Source organism: Botrytis sinoallii (genome assembly GCF_014898435.1).
Source record: "Botrytis sinoallii strain Bc 23 chromosome Unknown BSIN_010, whole genome shotgun sequence".
Taxonomy (NCBI): Eukaryota; Fungi; Ascomycota; class Leotiomycetes; order Helotiales; family Sclerotiniaceae; genus Botrytis; species Botrytis sinoallii.
Genome location: NW_024066037.1, coordinates 296,555 through 318,152, shown reverse-complemented (window position 1 = coordinate 318,152; position 21,598 = coordinate 296,555). Strand labels below are relative to the sequence as shown.

General features: G+C 44.0%; 7 protein-coding genes across 7 annotated transcripts; 5 read left to right on the top strand and 2 right to left on the bottom strand.

Annotated features, from left to right (window-relative positions):
* Nucleotides 1-1,004: 1,004 nt before the first annotated feature.
* EAF02_006258 (uncharacterized protein) lies at nucleotides 1,005-1,907 on the top strand (the record flags this gene model as incomplete). Its single annotated transcript, XM_038902306.1, has 4 exons — nucleotides 1,005-1,089; nucleotides 1,158-1,263; nucleotides 1,340-1,536; nucleotides 1,609-1,907. 4 exons carry the CDS (start codon nucleotides 1,005-1,007, stop codon nucleotides 1,905-1,907), a joined length of 687 nt encoding a protein of 228 aa, XP_038757526.1.
* A 710-nt stretch (nucleotides 1,908-2,617) lies between these two features.
* On the bottom strand, nucleotides 2,618-4,118 carry EAF02_006257 (uncharacterized protein; the record flags this gene model as incomplete). Its single annotated transcript, XM_038902305.1, has 4 exons — nucleotides 2,618-2,949; nucleotides 2,998-3,807; nucleotides 3,885-4,008; nucleotides 4,074-4,118. 4 exons carry the CDS (start codon nucleotides 4,116-4,118, stop codon nucleotides 2,618-2,620), a joined length of 1,311 nt encoding a protein of 436 aa, XP_038757525.1.
* A 795-nt stretch (nucleotides 4,119-4,913) lies between these two features.
* EAF02_006256 (uncharacterized protein) lies at nucleotides 4,914-6,807 on the top strand. Its single transcript, XM_038902304.1, has 5 exons — nucleotides 4,914-5,255; nucleotides 5,315-5,436; nucleotides 5,498-5,988; nucleotides 6,188-6,270; nucleotides 6,328-6,807. The coding sequence occupies exons 1-5, from the start codon at nucleotides 5,064-5,066 to the stop codon at nucleotides 6,628-6,630; spliced, it is 1,191 nt and encodes a 396-aa protein (XP_038757524.1). The 5' UTR covers nucleotides 4,914-5,063; the 3' UTR covers nucleotides 6,631-6,807.
* A 324-nt stretch (nucleotides 6,808-7,131) lies between these two features.
* EAF02_006255 (uncharacterized protein) lies at nucleotides 7,132-9,051 on the bottom strand (the record flags this gene model as incomplete). Its single annotated transcript, XM_038902303.1, has 4 exons — nucleotides 7,132-7,549; nucleotides 7,609-7,766; nucleotides 7,830-8,814; nucleotides 8,880-9,051. 4 exons carry the CDS (start codon nucleotides 9,049-9,051, stop codon nucleotides 7,344-7,346), a joined length of 1,521 nt encoding a protein of 506 aa, XP_038757523.1. The 3' UTR covers nucleotides 7,132-7,343.
* An 842-nt stretch (nucleotides 9,052-9,893) lies between these two features.
* Nucleotides 9,894-11,961, top strand: EAF02_006254 (uncharacterized protein; the record flags this gene model as incomplete). Its single annotated transcript, XM_038902302.1, has 4 exons — nucleotides 9,894-10,116; nucleotides 10,197-10,521; nucleotides 10,564-11,641; nucleotides 11,704-11,961. 4 exons carry the CDS (start codon nucleotides 9,894-9,896, stop codon nucleotides 11,959-11,961), a joined length of 1,884 nt encoding a protein of 627 aa, XP_038757522.1.
* Nucleotides 11,962-13,006: 1,045 nt separating this feature from the next.
* Nucleotides 13,007-15,749, top strand: EAF02_006253 (uncharacterized protein; the record flags this gene model as incomplete). The annotated part of the gene is made up of 6 exons (XM_038902301.1): nucleotides 13,007-13,039; nucleotides 13,601-13,811; nucleotides 13,891-14,366; nucleotides 14,422-15,309; nucleotides 15,359-15,557; nucleotides 15,733-15,749. The coding sequence occupies 6 exons, from the start codon at nucleotides 13,007-13,009 to the stop codon at nucleotides 15,747-15,749; spliced, it is 1,824 nt and encodes a 607-aa protein (XP_038757521.1).
* Nucleotides 15,750-17,412: 1,663 nt separating this feature from the next.
* On the top strand, nucleotides 17,413-20,926 carry EAF02_006252 (uncharacterized protein; the record flags this gene model as incomplete). The annotated part of the gene is made up of 7 exons (XM_038902300.1): nucleotides 17,413-17,648; nucleotides 17,699-17,727; nucleotides 17,778-19,144; nucleotides 19,191-19,629; nucleotides 19,679-19,976; nucleotides 20,025-20,405; nucleotides 20,458-20,926. 7 exons carry the CDS (start codon nucleotides 17,413-17,415, stop codon nucleotides 20,924-20,926), a joined length of 3,219 nt encoding a protein of 1,072 aa, XP_038757520.1.
* Nucleotides 20,927-21,598: the final 672 nt, after the last annotated feature.

The window sequence follows — 21,598 nt, the reverse complement described above, 5'->3', positions numbered from 1 at the left end:
TCTTGCTCATGGAAGAAGGGACGGACCACTTTGGATTCTGTCGATGGAGTGTATGAGGAAGGAACCAGAAAACTTGCTCAGCCAATGATATCTGCATATGGGATGGGATATGGGGTATTGAAACCTTTCCGAGGTTGTGACTCGTGAGATGTAATTTTATGGGGAGACGGAATTGTGAAATGGAGGATGAGTGAGGATGAATGAGGATTGGGAAGGAGGGCTCGAGGAGGGGCATAAATATCGTGAGTTTACAATAGTCACGATAAGATTTTACTCATTAGGACACGGGTAAGGTTCTATACTACTTGGACAATTAACCATTGATTCATTGTTGAGCAGCGCAGCATAGCTTGAGTGAGCAGTGAGCATGGACAATGAGCAAGATACGATACTAGACTAGCTCACTAGGTACCCATCTCGAGACTGTGTAACTCTGTCTGGAATAATCTATTTCTCTAGTGTCTCTGACTCTCTGATGTCTGATGCACATAATCCCTACTGGCCCGAACACGTAAAGGAACATCAGAAACCATCCGAAACATTAGAAGAATTAGGAAGGAACTACCCGGAGAAATCTTTCCATCCGGAATTCGAATGGTGGCATACCTAGTACTCACGGGTAGATAGATACGATACTACTGCAGATACCTTTTAGCCACATACCGGACACGATCCATGGATATGTCTCTTGCCTCTTCTTGGCAAGGGGTCCATTCAAAAATAAAAAAAATAAAGATGAGCAAGATATTCCTTTGGCATGGCCCAAGCATGGTCCTCTTACAAACATAATGGCTCGATACGGAATTTGAGCACTTTTTCTTGATATCCAGCAGGGTACTCGAGAGAAGATTAAATAACTTGCTCATCCCCAGGAATTTGGTCAATTTGTAAATTAAGCTTTCACTTTGTATCTTTCTTGGAGCCTCAAAGAATTTCATTTCTTACTTCTACTTCCTGCGAATAATCCCCAGTCCTCCAATATCAACAAAGAGACCTTTCACACAATGGCACGTCTAACAGCTCTTCTCGGTCTTGCTACCGTTGTCTCCCAATGCTCTGCGCATTTTCTCTTAAACTACCCTCCAACCTGTAAGCTCCCCAAGCTTGAACATTGACTTCACAAGAGAAAGGGAAAGAGAAAGCTAACATTTCTTCAGATGGTTTCGACGATGATGCAGAAGGAACTGCGCCTTGTGGTGGCTTTACCGTGGGTTTTGACAATAATGTTACCGACTTCCACGTAGATGGAGACTCAATTGCAATGTTAGTCGCTCACTCTCGAACAATTGCGTACCATGCATCTGTACCATGAACAGTTTTAACATATAACTGAAAATAGGACCTCTACCCATCCATCTACAACATGGTTGTTCAGAGCTATGCTTGGAAATGATACTGCTGCAGCCAATTGGACAAACCTTATCCCATCTGTCCAACAAACTGGTCTCGGTGCTTTCTGCGAACCAACAATCACTGTCCCATCCACATTTGCGGGAAGCCAAGGTGTCATAAATGTTGTTGCTGATGGTCCAGATGGTATGCGAACTTCACTAGCCAATCCCCAGGTCTCTAATCTCTTCCATACACTAACTGTATTCCTTTCTCCAGGACTCCTCTACCAATGCGCCGCCGTATCTTTCGTTACCGGATCGGCAACCGCTGCCCCTACTTCATGCAAGAACGCAACCGGTGTATCGGCAAGCTTTGCTGCTGATGCAGCCCTTTCCAGCCTCCCAGCTTCCGCGACTGCAACCGCCTCCGCGAGTGGAACCTCCGGCACAGCTGCTGCCACCAGTTCTAGCGCGGCTGGAGCTTTGACTGTCGCACCTGTCGCCTATGGTGCTATGGGATCCTTAATGTGGGTTGGAAGCATCGGTGTTGCAAGCTTCGCTGCTTTCTTGTTGTAAATTATGGATGGGATATGATATGAATAACGAATGAACAAATGCGAAATACGCTATAAATAGGATTATATTCCGGAATAATCGAAATCAAAAGAATTAATTAAAAATCACTTGGTGGTCTTCATCTTGTAAATTTGGGCTCAAAGTTCACGGTCCAGACGATTTTTTACTCACCTACGTGCAATAACGAATACCCATGAAGATGACAATCCCGCTTGCAAAATCGCGAACAACAATGACACTTGAAACCTTAGACTGGAATTAGTCCTCGCTGTATATGTGAAGATCACATTATAGACCGTGACAGTTTTGATGCATTAATCATGACAGGCCAAGGAAAATATCCGAATAAACACAGTGTGTGTTCACAGAATGTGCACAAAATAAGCTTAGCGGCTCATGCCAATATATCTGATCTCAAAAGCTTCATCAATTGTGCCGCCAGATCGCCATTTTTCCGACTATCACGGATGTAAACACCCTTCAACCCCGCAATAGGTGGGATAATGATGTAATCTAGTGACAGTGCACAACAAAGTCGAGTCATGATACATCGGGAACATATATTGCATGAGCTTTAATTCATTCTGGAAAGGTAGTGCAGTCTTTCTATATCGCTCTGGTAATCTGTCTATTTGCCGTCCATGTACCCTTCATCCAAAAACGCCGGCTCTCTCGTTTTCGTTCAAAATCAAACTCCAAACATATTGCTATTATCGTAATTCGTGCTCGATCTTAGTGGAACGTTCTCTTGTGATTGTAGGCGTTTCTCTTGTATTTTTAGAAGGCTCTCTTGTGATTGAGGGGCGTTCTCTTGTACTTGTAGAGTGTTCTTTTGTGCTTATAGAACGTTCTCTTGTGGGTGTAGGGCGTTCTCGTGTACTTATAGAACGCTCTCTTGTGGGTGTAGAGCGTTCTCTTGTGCTCGTAGAGCGTTCTCTTGTACTTGATTCGTACCACTCATTAGTCGACCACTCCACTATCAGTTTCTTTGCATCTTCAGATAAAGTATAATATCCTGGATTGTCTTTTGGAAAGAACATAGCTGGGAAATTATTAGCCCCCAAAACTTCAAATCTTCGTGGAAACTTACTCATATGCGCACTTGTCTCATCAGCGGCCTTGTCATTGATCGCCTCTCGAAAGAAATCCTTGGCGCTAGTTTTCGGTAGGTTGCAAAATGTCCTCTGGTTTCCAATCAAACTCCCCACCAAGCTCCCATCAGCTTTACTCACTGCCTCTTTGCCCAACCTTGTATAAAAATTTGCCCAACCGACCTCTAATTCCTTCCGTAAAGTGACCATCCCAGCTACCCTCTTCTTCAATTCTTCACCCTTCATTAGGCATCCCACGAACTCAAGATGTGATCCTACCCATGACCACCCTTCCTGAATTTGATCCTTTTTGAAGTACGCAGCTGCACCTCCAGCAGCAATAGCGCCTGCTGCTCCAGCATACATTGCCAACGTTCCCCATTTCTTCCAGGCAGGTGCTTCTTGAGGCGGTGGTGCTGGTAATGCCGCAACTGGTTTCTTTTCCTCTACCGTTTTGTCTACCTCCTTATCGCCCCATAGTGCACCTGCCAGACTACTCACTTGCGCGAAAGCTGATGTAGCTGCATTGTAATGACCTTCAGCACCGTGCGCAACTACACCTGGCGATATGCCCAAGTAAGGAGTATCGAATGCAAGAACGCCCTGAATATATGGGAACATGAAAGCATTTATTGCATCTGTAGTTTCTTTCGAATCTATCACCTTATCTGATGTGATTGCCAGTGCTGTATCAGCAGCGACGATTCCTCCCATGGAATGACCAATAAGTATCGTGCGGACAGAAGGGTCGACGGTTGGAGAAGGTGTTCCATTTTGGACTTCGATATCAATTACCCTTTTCTTGAAGCCTGTGCAAAATCGATTAGCTTTAGGTTTCAATACTAATTCAAGGGGTGACAATACCAATCTCTGAACCTGCTCACACATTCTCCCAGATCTCCTCGAGTTTCGTATTGCGGATATGTGATCGCGCGAACCTTAACCTTTGGGAGGCCATGGCTTACGAGAGCTCGAAGATGTTCAGGAAAGGATCCAAAAGTATCATCTCCCTTTAAAGCTGACTCGAGGATTAGTCTGTGCGATATTAAAAAGAGTGTCAGCATATCTTTCTTACCCGTGAATAAAGCAAAGAAGTATAGTCTTCTTCATATTTGGTCATTGTTGAAGTTGTTGAAGTTGTTCTCACGGAGAACAACTTTGGATTGCAAGAGCGGGTGTTAATGCAAACTCGCAATGTGACAGGTCGACAGCGAGCAAGCGGCGGGGCGGGGGTTACAGTATGCATAATTCACGGATCATCTACCAAACAGAGCGGAGAGAGAGCCTCAAGATCGCCACGTCATATTTCACACTTCACACCACTTTATGATACTACCTAGGTACATATTGCAACGATCTCGAACATGATAGTAGAAACGATATTGCAATACAAAGACATACATAGGTAGTACTGGTAACAAATGTTTTACAATGATTCTTCATGGAATTGATTCCGATCTACCATTACATTCTTTAGTGCAGTAAAGTTACATGCCGCAATGAAAAATAGTTGTCTACATCTAATTCTAGATATTTTCGAAACATGATATATAACAAACACGTCTCTGAACTCGTTGAGTGCGTTACGATAGAAAACGATCTCCGTGCCTGCTGGGGGGAAAGGCATGAGTGACATGACATACCCGTTGAGACCAAGTCCTTCAAATCACAAAAAAATGAAGGGTTACTAGATTGTCAGATCTGAATTGGAAACTATCCTGATGCCAGGGCATCTTTTAAAATGCAATCTGGTCGCGTTCATGAGGTATCGGTGTAGTCAAGTTACGTAGAACTAGGTATCCTCGTCACGACTGGAAAACTCACATTCAATCGTTGCAGAAGCTAGAGGATGTCATCATCTACATAGTATTTCTCAAAACCAGGGTTGAAGAGCGAGTGAATTCACCTTGAGATCAGCTGAAGCGAGATTCACTTCCAGAATTGTCACCCAAAAACATCGGATACCACAACGACCTAGTAATCTCAAGCAGCCCAGTCCCCAAACCTTGACTTCCTCCCTCCCTCTGTTCCTTTACATAAAACCCAACTCTTCAGATCGACAACTATGAAAGTTGACATAATGAATCAACGACGTTTGTTTGGGGTTGACATGGACTCATTTCAGAAGCTTGTTGATGGATTGGACGTTCAATCGTGCGACGAACTGACAGGAAGACTTCAGGAGGGGGATCAACAACGATATCTTGATGTTTGTAAGAAGTTTGAACCTTGGGGACGGGAAGATCTTATACATCTTGTAAGTTTTGCAAACACCAGATTACAAATGATCAATGTCCAAAACTTATCATCTTTTAGTCAAAAATTGCGCCGCCAAACTTCTTTGTTGATATTATCGCCTTTACAAGTCAAGATCGAAACTTATGCCACCAACTGAAGACACAATCGCGTCCACACAGAGCTCAGAACCAAGTCAATTGGTGAGAAGCGAAAGAATATCAACAAGACATGCAACCTCAATATTATTCCACCCGAAATCAGGGAGCAGGTCTTCCGTCTTATTCTCAAGGATTACTTTGAAGAGTTCCCTGAACGTTCAGTGCTGGTCTACCAAAACTGGATCATGGGACTCTGTAAAAAGATCGTTGTATCAGGAAACGCAGGATTGCCTCTCAAAGATCTTCCTGCCTTTGAAATCGCTTTGATCCCTGATCAGAAGCTCTATCGAGAGTTCTTTGCTTTGAGGATTAAGCAATGTATACTTGAACTTCGTCCTAGCGTTACTTGGAGCCATGTCTATAGTTTCCCTCCCGAAGTTCAAATTGCAGATCCACCTGAGGAGATCACAGAGTGGGTGACCGATAGCTCGAAGAGCAGTTTTGAGTATAAGGCATGGGTTTATTTGCAAGAAAAAGAGCTTGGCCTTCATCCCAACATCGGCGATAGTAATCATAATCTGCCTCTACGTGGTTGGGTTTTGCATTATCCTTCTCTCTCGAAATTATCTCCAACAATGTTGGATAATATTCGCAGTATTACATCATCTTAAGGTTAGTTCTCTTCCCTTCTCAATCCTCTCTCAAAGTCGAGGGCCTATCTTGGCAACGTCAGACCGAGAGACATTCGATATCTAGGTTGTTCTGAATCCACCCTTTCTACTTCGACATGTCATATTGTGCCTTTTGAATTTACAACCCTTCAAACATAATGCTAACAATGTGACATTCACAGCACCGATTACCTTTACACACAGTACATCGGTGCTGAGCGATGGAAAAAAACGCTCTGCTCCTACATTCGACGATCTCAGCTGCGTATGTCTATCTCCCATCCCATTTTCTCTTCAACCAACCAACTAATTTTCCTCATAGAATCTGAATTACGCTACGAACCTAGCCTCCCTCTCTTACATTCTGGGCCATGAAAGACGGGGTTCCGCATTCCCGATCATTCATAACGAGACCCTCCGTTCTACCACGGTCCTTCCAATTGTCCTCCGCTCCCTCGAGAACTCTCTCGCTGTCGAGCCCAAGCAGAGCACTCCAAATACCAACCCTCATTCTTTGATCCCCGCCCCTCTATCCCAGCTCACAACGTTCAGTATCAAGACTTCGAAACCAATACCCCCCCAGAACATGTGGTGGGCCCAAACACTGCGTAGAAGACCCTGCTAGCCTGCGTAAAGGCGCGGAAGTTATAAATAGATTACTGGCAATTTCTCCGGAGATATCACGGATTGCGATGGTACCTGAAATGGGCCGGCGATTAATTAATAAAGGATGGGGAGTTAGTTGTTACCAGTTTGTCTGAGCCGCGGGAGACGGTAGAAAATTGTTGATTTGTGAGAAGACAGAGAGTGAGCAGTTGAACGGTTTGAGTGATACTTTATGGTTCGCTGTTGCAGAAGTTTGTTACTTCTCACTTCAAAAGTTTCTGTTCGCTTTTCGCATCAATAGATCGCGTTTCTCCTTATGAGAATTTTCAAGCATGGCGGGGTTTTACATAAAATGGGCATGTAGATACTTGATACAGAATAGGTACTATAAAGACCTAATTACAATCATGGCGTATTGTCTCGTCACCTAGTGAGTGTTTTGTTCGAAAAAAAAAAAGGGTTCAAACTCATTTCAAAGAATGATCAATCTTTAATTTCATCTATCTATTAATGCATACAACAGCTACTCATTAATCCAACAATCTGCCACTAACCTTACACACTCCCTTTCACACTAATACAATCTCTGAATCACGCACCAATACAACAATTAAACAACAAACTAAAAGAAAAGGCTTTTCCAATTTATATCTCCTACTTCTCATTCCCCTTCCTCCATCTCAAATCAACCATCATTTCTCATCTCGCACCCCTCTCACTGTCTTCAAACCATTAACCGCTAACAACAAGATCGTCCACATACAATCCTGGTGAATCGGTAGCCCCGCTATCACAGTAAGAATGCACTGTCAAAGGTACACTCTGCACTCCATCTCCGACGCTTCCAGGAGCAGTGAAGAAGAGATAGATCATGCTCCAACCAGGGTAAGTGGAGGAGTTGATGAGAGTGGTGAGGGAGGATTGCGTGGGGGTTTGAACTAAAGAGAAGGTTAATGATTTGTTCGGAGAAAAAGTGGGGAACGGAATGTTAGAGGACTTACGATAGATGTAGCAATTGGATGATGATTGATGCTGAGGTTGTTACTTGCTTTCACGTAGCCGGTAAGGAGATAGTTGTACGAGGGACAAGCGGATACGGTTTGGGTTAGAGTTATGTATGAGGTAGCTGAGGATGATGGGAAGAAAAGTAACTCCCTGGAAAAGGAAGTGCAAGGATTAGTACATGTATCTGTCTTTTGGGGACTAGAAAAAACTCACAAACTGTTAGATCCACTATGAGGAACGGCTGCAGTGGTGTAACTTGGCGCGTTGGGTCCTGTAGCCACTGCTTCAAAAGGCTCGATACCATTTCCACTTTCGAATCCACCATTGGTCAAAGTAGGATGGATAGTACAGGCTGGAGGTGACACAGTAGTATATTGTATAACAGTCGTGGTACCTAGGCTAACCACGGTAGTTGGTACTTGGACGGTGGTTATGACGGTCGTTGCAACAGTAGTGGCTTGTGTAAATGTTGATAAAACGGTCGTGGTTTGGCCTCCAACTGTACTAATAACGGTTGTGGTTATTGTGATGGATGAAATGGAGGGTAGAGGTGCGGAAGAGGTTACTGTGTATATGCTTGTCGATGTGGCTGCAGAAGAAGGAAGTGCTGAAGTTACGAATGAGGAAGAGGGTAGCAAAGTGTATGTGGTGGAAGCTGCGGTACTGGAAATTAAGCTCGAAGCTGAGGAAAATTCAATTGAAGTGCTAGGTTCAGCGGATGTGAGGGAAGTAAATATAGAACTTTCGCTCTGGATAACACTGCTTGGTTCCAAAATTGATGTCGATAACTCCGGAACGCTTGTCGATTCGGAGGAAACTGGCACAGATGATACAGATATACTGTTTGATACTGTAGGCGTGACATAGGCTGAGAAGGTTTCTGTGGAGGCTTCTGAGACTACCGCGGAAGATTCAACTGAGGTCTGGATTGCCGAAGAAGAAGGTTCTGAAATAACAGCACTGCTCGAAGTATAGGCTGGAATTGAAGTGGATCCTTCCGTGATTATCGAAGAAGGCCCCAAAGTCGTTACAGGAATAACAAGACTGGTTGATGGAAGCGAAGGCTCAGAAGAGAATGACGAAAATACCAAGCTTTCGGTAGAAGAAAGGGTTCCCAAGAATGATGATTCGAGCGTGGAAGATTCAATTGAAGAGACAGGACTAGGACTTGTGTAAGTAGCAGCTACACTGCTGGATGCTGATGTACTGGTCAGGATCTCGGAGCTGTGGAGGCAGATGTGAAGCCAGGAGTCGAATATACACCACTGCTGGGAGGTGCGGAAGAAGAGAAAATTGGACATTCTGAGGCAGTGACAGTAATAGTCTCCTGAGTGGGACACAAGGATAATGTCGCTTGTCTTTTGCCAAATTCGTAAGCAGCGGAAGATTCAAAGATAGAAAGCGCAACAAGAACAAATCTCCGAGAAACGAACATGATGTCAAAGTTCAACGTTTAAAAATCAGGAAATGACAGACAACGAAAGGCGCGGACAGCTCATGAAAGAGCTCCACAAAGGGTTTATGTATATAATATCGAGCTTATCCTCAGCTGTCATTTGAAATGAGACACATACGCAAGAAATCAATAAACCCCCTTGACTTTCTTTTACAATTTCGAAAGGTCTCAAAAAATTAATCATTTGGAGCTCAAACAGGCATTTAATGCAAGGAACAAGATATGACATGGTGGAAATATTGAATGCTGCGAAACACCATATTGGTATACGAATACCATATTGCCATATGGGTGTAGAGCTACAAACCTGGTGTTGAGCACTTATTGTAATTCTCGTGATTGCGTCCTTCAGATATTGCTGGCAGATATTCACATTGAATCTCTCACTTTAGTCATTTGATCTACCTAATATGATCCGAGCGTGCAAGATTCCGTAGGACAATGAAAGATTTGATATTGAAGCATCTACTTTAACTGTTGAGGTACAACCATGTTGACCAAAATTACTTTTGGCGAGTAAAGTTGATTATGAATTTGTCTCAAATAAGGCAGCCTCACTCCCTGAGAGGAGTCGAACGAGCATAACTTTTCCGGGTTATGGTATTATTACGGGAAATTGCACCTCCAGGCTCACTGCCTCGGGCGTCGGCGGAGAGCTTCAATGTGACCTATTACATTTGATATCAAGATCGGTTATCTTTGCCACAACTTTACTTTTTCCCCTCAAGCCTCGCACAAACTGTGAACTTTCAGCTTTCCTTACTTCTCAATATCCAACCTTCTATCTTTTCAACCCCTTTCATATTGCATGAACGATAGATATGCCTCGCAATCGCAAAGGAAATGGAATCTTTGACTCTTATGGTTTGCCAAAACCTATCATTGAAGTCGTGCAGACTACTGCCAAAACGACTGCTAGCACAAGTACCAGCACCAGCACCAGCACCAGGCACTTGATCGAGTATTCGGCGACACCGAACCAACCTTCAAGTCACAATGAACATACATTGAGACAGAGCACGTTGATGCCAAAGCTAGCAGATGGTTTGGCATATAATATTCTGAGAGACCACCATCATTGCAACATATTTCGGCTTTGAAAAGGACGTGCAAATTTATGGCAGAGTACTTCAAGCAAAACTCGGTCAACTCTTTTTCTCCAGCACCGCCTGTTAATAGTGATGAGATAGTCATTGCGAATGTGAATGGTAGAATGCTATTCGCAGAACCAATAGCAACCTACAAAAGTGATGGTACAGGCAAAACCTTTGGATTCATTCGTCTCAAGGGCGAGAGGGTTAAATTCAAAGCAGCAAGTGGTTGGGGAAGAAGAGAGTGTGACGATTCATTAAGGGACAACGAATTTTGCTCAGCTGTAAGTTTCATGAGTTCTGTTGGGGAAAGTATTTATGTTCTAGTTGTGAGAACTGGACCACAGGCAGTACTCTTGTTTGTTCCATGCAAGGTGATGCTAATCTATCGACTTTGTAGCAAGTATTGCAATTTTTGCAATTATTTAGGCTTCAAACTTCGAAGAAATTGCTGGGACAAAACTGAAATCGGAAGATATGCGGCCTGCCATGTTGAGAAGAAGCTCATACTGATGCTTGTACTGGATTTGATCTACGACCCAGAGACCGGCGATATTGCAATGTTTAGATTAGAAGAACTTTGGAAACTAAGACCGCCGCTCCGGGCACAAATCTACATCGATAAAGACCCCTGTGAGGGTTGTATAAATTTTGCCACTATATTGAGGGATTCGACGGGCATCGAATTCGAAATAATTGCTGCAAAAACTTTCGTGGAAGCAGAGTGGGTGAAGGTGAATGGGAAAAAGCGGCTCCGGGGAAAGCATACTGCACAAAATGGACAATCTCGAATAACGAAGTACTCAATGCCCAAGGCAAATAAGTCAGGGAAGACGGTAGACAACAGCATGCCTGAGGCTTCCCCATCTTGGAAAAGCAAATCTGAAGGGAAGCGGAAGAGATTGTTGGACGATTACGATGACGAGTTTGATGATGGATCATCTATCTTCCATGCCAATGATTTGCAACCAAAGGCCAAAAGATCATACGGTCACCCTCGAACTGTCGATCAAGTCAACGAATCGAAGTCTAACTCATCTGCCCTTCATTTGAGGAGGCAAACCCCAACACACAACGTGCAGAAAGATCTTTCTAGCAACACGCACTTGCCTTCAACTAAACAACGAAGCACAAAAGTGGATATGAAGTCCACGAATTCTAGCCTGCCTTTGAATTCGATTAAATACGCCAAAGTGCCTCCACCACGAGGTACAGCAGTGGACCATTACTCTACTTCAGTAAGGAGTGGCAGGCTGCACGGCCATGCTGTACCTTCTGAGCGATCACGAGCAATAGCAGAGTTTCAGCAGGCAAAAAGGAGTTTACTTTCCAAGCCTGTAGATCGCAACTTGCCAAGCCGTCGCAACGTGCCATCCATATCTTCACCCGCCCAAACAGAGTTTTACACAGCATCTGATGATTTAGATTCCATGAGCTTGAGAAGTTCGAGAACAGCTTCACCTGACAGACCTGCGGATGTTTTACCTACCCCAGAAATAACGCCTCCGACAAGACATGCAAGAGCTTTATCCTCAAACAGATTAAGGCGACGGAGCCTGTCACCCCTTCAAGATCTGCCCAGAGCTCACGTGAACGAAACCTGAGCAAAGCTGCAACTCATAGCTCATCATCATCAAGGCAAGCCAGTTCCAGGAGCATTGATTTGACTACTCCCGAGCCATCGCCATTCTTAAAGATCAAACACTATAAATACACACCACCTTTCAAATCCAGTAGAGATCACTCAGAGAAGAAGGCTGCTCCTATCCCATTCAAGCTTTCCTATAACCTCGATTAAATTTTGACTCAATCTTCATTCTTTCTCAAACATCAAGGTACTTAATGTATAGTAGACTTTTCGTATATGTATATATCTTACAATCTATCTAAATACGTTAGTTTAGATGAAAGACATGGCTGTCCAAGGTACCAGATATCGCCTCTTACGGTAGATGTCAGCGTCGATTGTCTCAGCCCGTTATTTTCCCCCAAATGCAGGAACTATAATTAAATGATAAATTATTTGCAAAATGTGAGGAGCCCCATGCGCTATCCATTATTTTGCTTTGTTTGTAAAATATTGAGCCGGATATTTGATAATTCGAGCTGATTCGCAAAGAGTGATTGTAAATCGTCGAGACGGGTAACAAAAGACGATCTGAGACCATCCATTCTGATTTGACCTACTTCTTATGATTTTAGAGGATCGAGTTGGCTTATAACCAAGGGTATACTCCCGGGCGCGGTAGTGACCTTCATCCAGGCTGGGTACCAAGTCCTTTCTGGCTTGCATGCATACGTAGTTGTACTCGCATAGATCCCGGACCCAAAGGAAGGAGTGATTGACTACTGGTAAACAACCCACATACACCTATCTGCCATTATTCGTGCTAGTTGCATCCACAACCTCCTCTTGATCTCTTGATGGTGTTCCTTTGGCTTACTAGCGTGGAGGGCCTTTTCGCTTCGCTCTCACATACACCTGCTGAACGACCACGCGTATTTAAAGAATGGAGTTGACGTTGTGATCGTCGCAATTCCAACTCAATACATTTGTAACGCAGTCCGCGATATATGCTAATACTAATACGAAGTAGATACTCTATCGGAATGTACATACCTAGCACCCATCAATAGGGATTCATTGCATGAGACACAAAATAAGATCTTTGTGTTGTTCGACATATTTTTCGTGCGAGTTGGTAGGTTAATCTGAGCAGCATACTCATGCTCCGCACGATGTAAGTACTGTACTCGTAGAACAAGTAGCTGGAATCCACAACTGAGGAGATTTGGCCAATGGAGACAAAGGATTTTAACACGAGCCCAAAAAAGAGAATTCAATGGGGAAGGACCACCAAGCTCCATATCAAACTGTCAATCAATCAATCCATACCTATCCATAATACTGGGCGAGTCACGTAATCTCTAATCGCAATCGCACAAAATAACCGCACGCGGCACGCCTTGGAGAAAAATGTGTATGTACACCACCAGTACAAAGTACGCACATTAAAAAACCTTGATAGGAGCACTAGAAAAAATAAGGAGATCCCCCCAGAGTCAGCTACGGATTTTCAGACACCGTCTCCCGAGAAGAGCCACGTTCCTGTCTGTCTCATCTGCCATAATCCAATTCCCCTCGATTGTCCGGGAAATGAGCATCGATCACTCATTTGAGTTCAGCTTCCACAGAGCAGCGTGACAACGTTATTGGCTATGAGTACTTTGACTACATCCAGAAAGTAAATCCCCGATAGGACTTTGCTTTTTTGTCAGACCCCAAAACACATCTGGGGGTTACTACAAGAATGGCAGCTTTCTTGTTGCTGCTATCGCTATCGTTATGTTCCTTATTTCCTCTCATTCTTGCTTTACCAGGTAACAGCGTTTCGCCGTTGTCAGACTCCTCTAGCAAACTAATCTTACCAATACAGGCTGTTGCAGCCAGTGCAAGCCGAGTTTATACCAATACAATCCAGGGAAAGTTGAGCAGTCGGGATATGGTGCAAATTGCTCTTCTGTGTAGTGCATTTCCTGCTTTCTGGTATCTGCGAAATGGAAGGAAGAGCAAGGCTTACAATGACACGAAATCACTCAATGGAAGTGCACATGGAACCATTCCTAATCAGAGTATAGATATCAATGGTGAGCTCTGTCGCAACGCTCACTCTTTCCGCAAAATAGGGAATTGCTGGGCAAGATTACTGATTCATTGGATTTGTAGATTCCGAAGTTGTCGACCCAGGACTTTTGAAAAAACATTCTGAGATAAAATCCTACACCACGAGTCGTTTCACATATCCTTCACTCCGAATTTTCTTCAGCAGACATGCTCAAGCCGACAAGCTACCTACGAAACCTGCCCCACTACCTCTACTAGTTTTTATCCATGGTCTGGGAGGTTCAGTTGCGCAATTTAACCCTCTATTAACAAGCCTGGTGAATTTGGCATCATGTCTTTCAATCGACCTACCAGGCTGCGGCCTCTCTGCATTCGACCCGAAATTACCTTGGGATGCTTATACTGTGGACGCTCTTGCAGAGCTTGTGGGGAGAGTCATTGAGGACTATAGAGAGAAGGATGCGAAGCAGGGTGTGGTTTTGATTGGACATAGCTTGGGTTGCTCTATAGCCGCCTTACTTGCGTCTACAACGTCGCCACAATCAATTGCGCTATCAGAGAACGTCATGGGACTTGTTGTAAGGAATTGAATCATATGTAAGGTATATTGTTGCTTACTAATCAAACATTTAGGCCATCTGCCCTCGCGCGGAACCCCCTAGTGAAGACGAGGTTAGTAAGTTTAAGAAGCTACTTTTGGTCCCGAATCTCATTTTTGATCTTTGGCGAAACTGGGATCGGCGAGGTGGCCCCGAGAGTGCTAGTGTGCATAGATTTGTTGGCCCTTCAGCAGATGACGAAACCAAAAGGCTTCAAGAACGATTCAATAGCCAGAGTAAAACCGCAGTATGGAGGAGAATGGCAGCTGGCACTTTGCCCGTTTATGAAAACCACATTGCGAAAGGTGGACTTGCGGGCAGAGATGTCTGGAAGGGGCTGGATATGCCTGTCTTCCTTGTTGCTGGGGCAGCTGATAATATCACAAAGCCTGGGGAAATTGAAAAGATCGCCCAATTTCTTGGAAAGTCTCACCCGGTCCAAATTGACCCCAACGATAAAAGTGAGCCTATAGTTGATGCAGCTGCGCCTGTTGATCTGTCTGAGAAGAACAAATCTATAAGCAATGGTATCAATCCCTCAACTGAAGACCTGCTTCTCGAAGAAACACCTGATACCGCTGTGGAATCGCTGGAAGACCCATCAACACCGAATGATATTGAAAGAATCGAAAACATCCCTCCGCAACCTCTCAGACCGAAGCGGGTCCTAAAAACGACAATCATTCCAGCCCCCGCTTCGCATGCTTTGCTCTACATGCCATCCACTGTGAGAACCCTTGCAGGTCTTATATCTGATTTTCTTTGTACCCAAGTGTCACCTCGGTTATCCTTGGGCTGGCAACTACAATTTCTCTCTACTTCCGGCAAATGGGATGTGAAGAATTTGGCAAAGTGGCAAGCAGTGGCGCCTGTTTCAGAGCCTATCGCGGGTGTGTTTCGTGCCATGAAAACTTTGAGAGAGGTAGATGATAGCCATTGTCCAGAGGTCTTGTGAAGATTGGGGCGAGCAGATCAAGGATATTGTGGATATTAGCCACGAAAGTCCGGTGTACGATCCACGAGGTCTTGAAAAGGGCGGAATACGATACCACAAATTCCCGACGGTATCTAAAATCCCACCCACATCTGACGAGGTTGTCACCTTCATCAATTTGATTGATCGGCTAAGAGATGAGCAGGCGGCAAGAAAGGAAAAGGGAGGGGCTGAGGGTGAGTGGTTTGTGGGGGTCCACTGTCACTATGGCTTCAACAGAACTGGATATTTCATTGTATGTTATCTAGTGGAAAGGTGTGGGTATGGAGTTCAAGGGGCGATTGATGAATTCGCTAAGAGAAGACCGAAGGGCATTAAACATGCTCACTTTATGGACCAGCTATTTGTTAGGTACTGCGTGGGGTTAAAAAGAGCGCCCACACTCTAGAGGCACAATGGTTAGTAAAGATGCATTGATTTTGGGTGCATCGAACCAGATGCTGTACGACGAGAGCTAGGAGTCTTGAATTGTATTGATAAGACTGGGAAACAGGAATCGCATTTTTTATGATTGTAAATACCCATTACGGGTACGATTCGAGGTTTCACACAGTCAGATGGACGGACTTTCATTATCTTAAAGTCATTGAATGGGAGATGTTCCCTAGTTATCAAACAGCATAATTTTTCTCTAGTTTGCGCCCAAACAGATGGCAAAGGCGGAACGACAGAATTTCTAGATATGCAACAGAGGCACGAACTTTTGATCCCTCATCTGAAAAAGCTACAAGTCATCTGCTTGCAGGACTACTGTGCGACGAGGATTAGGGGTCACGGACTAATATATTGTGTGCAGTGTTATGTTACACAGCTTCTGTGGAAACAACATAACATGATTACTTCATCGTATCTTTTCAGCTGTCTGTAAGATGAGCGATGTGGTGGAATGATGAGAGTGGGGGCTGGGCTGAGGTTACAGTTGTGTTGCGCGAGGTTGATGGGGGATTCAAGTTCGATGCGGGTGACGATGCAGTTCCCGGGAGAGCCCCGTACCGATGGTAGTTATTATTGGAGAAATGGATGGAAGACTAGTTTAGACGTTGAAAAGACGCTTAGCAGGAACGTCAAAACGGGGGGGGGGGAATCATCCTAAGAGCTGAGGGGAATAAAGCCAATAAAGAGGAATCATTTTGGGGTCGGTAGGAAGAAACATGTTTTCAACGTACTTTTTATTTCTAAAGTTACTTTGCATTCTCGGATTCTCAAAAAGGCATGCAAAATCTCAATAAGATTAGAAGTTAAGAACGTCATGAATATAATAATGAATGTGTAGATCCAATATGGAAAACTAATATGTGGACTCTTCTCTTGACCCTAGAGAGACGACAATAGCAATGGGTCTAGAAATCGTCAGAGAAAACTTCGATTTCAATCCTATGAGCGGTAAACTGTGATGAGCTCGAGGCTATCGATGAAGTCCGCACAATATATTGTGGCTCTTCCCCGTAAAGAATTTAAATTAACTTTGAAGATCCATAAATTTAGAGGACCTTCATTAGTGGGAAACAGTCGGCTGAGTTGTCGGATTCCGACTATTACCCATCTATTGTCCATCTCTTGTCCATGTGATGTTAAATAAGGGACGTTGGCACGTTCGGTGAAGTCTAAAATGCGTAAGGCTGTATGTACCTGGCGTGTAATGTGGAAGAGTCTACCGGTCCACGGGTGACTTTCAAGATGCATAACTTGCATAATTCGCATAAATATTTCCATTGCAGTGCTAGCTCAAGGCTGTGACCGACGTCACCTCACTGATTGGTCAATCGTTCCGTTCTTTAACAATTAATCTCATACACAATTTCGTTCATCGCATGCTTAGGTACCGATACTTCCAAGATCGCTCTAAGCAGGAAGTTTAATATTGCATTTTCTCTCTCTCCTGCAATGTTCAATTGCTGTCGAGATCAAGTTAAGATATTCTCATTTTCCTTCTTTATCTTCCTTAATTGATTCCAACAATGTGCACATGAATACGAGCATATAATAAATTGACGTGTTGCGGGGAAATCAAACCTCAGCCTGATTGATAAGATGGCCACTGAGGATGTTTCCGTGAATGGCGAGTCGCACACGGAGAAAAGAGATGAAGCATCCCCTGATCTCTCAACTGAGAGAGCTGAAAATGATGCGAGACCAATCTCAGATGGAGTCTCGAAAAGAGGTACCGGACAGACTGAAGTCAAGGGTAAGGAGAAGAAGCCGTCCAAGTTGAAGGGAATATGGGGGAAACTTGGACTCGATGCACCGACATTGATGATGATGTTCAAGTATGATTTGGATCCATTCTCAACCGAAAAGATGCTGATGTACGATCTAGGGGATCCGTAGCTCCTACAATTGCTGTTGGCAAGTCAACTGAAGCCTATCTTACGTTCCTAACCCTAACTTTTATGTAGCTTTCTACGAATCCGATTCGGTCGCTCAAACGTACACAACTATAGGATACCTGGTAGCCATTATCTGCGTCATCAGTCTGCCTATTATGCCAAGGGCCAAATTCTTCCAAACCATGATACTCAACCTGATTGCCGTCTGCATTGGGGCTTCAATTGGAATGCTGGGACTATGGAGCTGCATTAAAGCACGAGAACACACTTCCACACCGGGAGTGCCACAAGCGTATAATTCTTCGCAGGCTGCTGTGTGCGCCATCTGGTTGTTTGCTAACATATGGTTTGCGAATTTGTTACGCGCCAAAAGTCCAGCCTTGAATGTTCCGGTCATTATGTATAGCATATTTTCAAACATTGCTTTCACTTATGGTCCTCTTTTCTCTACTGTGGCATCAGCCGAATCTCTCATCAAACAGATGATAAAGGCGTTTTTGACTGCCTTTGCTATAAGCACGGCGGTCAATGTTTTTGTTATACCCGTCTCGTGTCGTTTGGTAGTTTTCAAAGGCCAAGCGGGATACATTCAATTGTTGAGGGGCGTTCTCAAGGCTCAGACAACATATTTGCAAAGCTTAGAGGAAAGTGACATGTTCGCTGCTCCAGGTTCTGAGAATGGTGATACCCCTGGTGATTCATCTGACGGGTCCAACAAAGGCAGTGCAGGATCTTCCCATCCAACACTGTCTCCGGAAGCTAAGGCACTGAAGGGAGCAATCGATGGTCTGCGTGGGTTGCATGGAAAGCTTTACGGAGATATGCCATTTGGAAAGCGGGAGGTCGCCTGGGGTAAATTGAGTGCTAAGGATATCGACAAGATATTCAACTTGTTCCGGGACATAATGATTCCATTGCTGGGAATGAGTACCATCACAGATATTTTTGTACGAATCGGCGAAAGACGCGGATGGGTCAAGTCCACGGGTTCAAAAGATCGTTCCGAGCAATGGGAACACATGCCCTTGGAAAGTAAGACGGAAGAAAAGAGGTTATGGAATGAAGTGATGAAGACTCTCCACGAACCATTTGCTATCGTGACTGCAGTTATGGATCAAGGATTAGAACATGTAGCACTTACTTTGGAGCTTGTTCCTCGACCGAAAAAGAAAGCCGCTGTTGACGTTGAGACTGCTGATGCACAATCAAAGCCTGGCGATGCCGGATTTCTCGCCTATATGGAACAGGCTTTGAATGATTTCTATCAAAAGCGCGGAGCAACTTTGAAGAAATGGGCACATGAAAAAGGTTTGTCTGCAGAACAATTCGATACAAGTAGACCAATTCCTCCTGCAGGTGCACCTGTCAGTGGAGACGAAGCCGCGCATAGAAGAGACCAGCAGCAATTATATCTTATTCTTTTCATGGAAAATCTTGTACGTTGTAATGAATCTGCTCCTATAAAAATGCTAATCAATCTAGCTTTACACGGCTGGTCTCGCAGTAATTGAGTTAGTGCGGTTTGCAGATGGAAAAGTAGAAGATGGAACCATGAAGAAGAATCGTCTGATCCTACCAGGTCAACGGCGAATAAAAAAATGGATTTTTTGCCTTGCAAATGCAGATACGACCGTGGATAGTAACACTCCGGATAACCAAGAGGCAGGTGTAAACAATGTCTACTTGGGCGCAGGATTCAATCCTCGGAAAGATCCTGAACATTTGCCACCAAAGACTGCCTGGCAACATTTTGGAAATGGGCTTAGAACTATCCCGAGGTTTTTAGGAAGCGCAGAATCAGCATTCGGCTTTAGAGTGGCCTGCGCAACCTTGACTTTGGGTATTGTTGCATTCCTTGAAGACACTCATGTCTTCTTTCAGCAGCAAAGATTAGTTTGGGCTTTGATCATCATTGCAATTGGTATGTCGATAGTCCGGTCTTGAGCCTGTAGAGAAGCTAATCAAAATAGGTATGACGATGACTTCAGGCCAATCGATATTTGGATTTCTGGCTCGTGTTGGGGGAACTGCACTAGCAATGGTCAGCTCGATTGTCATCTGGTATATTGTTGATCAAAAGACTCCAGGAGTTATCGTGATGCTTTGGTTTTTCATATTCTTGGAGATGTATCTTTTCTTGAAATTTCCTCGCTTGATACCAGCCTGGCTCGTGTTCATAGTCACTCAAGTATTGATTGTTGGATATGAACTTCAGGTTAGGAAAATTGGAATTGTGGCATCAACCAGCAATGGACAACCTTATTATCCGTTAGTTACTTACTCCGGTTGAATTGAGACTTTCTAACTTGAGGACAGGATTTATGAGCTTGCCCCATATAGACTTGCATGTGTTGCAGGTGGCTCTTTTGTGGCATTCATCTGGACTTTCTTTCCTTACCCGCTCACGGATCGTAGCTGGTTAAGAAAAGATTTGGGAGCGACCCTATACATCTTGGCGAACTACTACTCAACAGTTCATTCAACTATTCATACTCGAATGCATGGAAGAGAAGGCGATATGACATCGAAGACTAGTCCTGGTCGTCGCCTTGAGAAGGCTAGACATAGGATGTTTGCCAAGCTTCTCCTGCTTCTACCTTCTTTGCAGCAACATGCTGCTTGGCAGAAATTTGAGCCTTCGATTGGAGGGAAGTTTCCTCGTGAAACTTATGAAAATATCATAAAGAGTTCCTCAAAGTAAGTGACACCATATTTTGGAGGTGTGCGTATGCTAATTACTGATTTTCAGTATTATGGGCTACCTCGCGTTGATGTCGTATACAACAAAAGCCTGGTCCAAAGATAATCATACAAATACCGATACCCGTAGCAAATGGCTTCGTGACCTCGCTACTGTTATGGAAGAGGTTGAACCTACCAGCCATCAAATAACCTCAACCCTTGCGCTCCTGTCAGCTGCGATCAGTGCAGGCGTTGCCCTTCCCCCTTTCATCCAACTTCCCCAATCTTATGGCCTGAATCGTCGACTTGAAGCTCTTGATAGTGGAATACTAGATTCGAGACATATCCAAGAGCCGGGATATAGCGCTTATGCTGTTATGCAAGTGGCTAGTTCGTTGGTGACGGATGATTTGGCTAGGCTAGTGGATTGTGTAAAGGAGTTAGTGGGGGAGACCGATTTTTCTTTCACAGTCGGGATTAGCGAGGACAGTTTAGCTGTGTCCGAGGAAAATGGAAGAAAGGGAAAAAATGACTAGTAATTGGATTTCGAGAGGAGATTGGATAATTACAATGCTAATCTTCTGCATCGTGGTAACAGTTAGTGTGGTTTACAACATAGATCTATAGAAAGGATTCAGTCACCAGAAAGTGGAGACTGGGTATGTCCTTACTTATAATACTTAATATATTGTAAGTACTTTTATACGTATAAACAATCTAATATTGTCATTGAAAGTAGAGATTTTTCTCTTCCGCCTGGGTGTAATTGTGGGAGGAGTGAAAGGAGGGATGTAATTTAATGAGAGAGAAAGAATTAGACCCCTTTCCAAACCGAGCTAGGGGTACTTGATTCTTACCCGAGTCTTTTCATGTCTTCTTAGCAAACTTGTGTATACATTTCATTTTACCGTTGCCTTCACTGTAGCTTTCTCCAACTTGATCTCACTCAAAGCTCGCTTTACCATGCAATCTGCTTGTTTTCTTACCAGCTCTGTCAAAGGTATGGTGTGAAATGCTCACCAAGGTAACCGGCTCATGTGGCACGAACTGTAACAAAGTAGCGAAGAAAGGCCCGGTGAGCAATGGACGAGCTAAGAAAAAGTAGCAAACGAATCGACGATCGATTGTGAAAATACAGCTGCACCGAAAGTGTCGTCGAAATCAAAATTGTGGTGAAACGAACGGTTAAATGAATAGTGGGCTCTGAA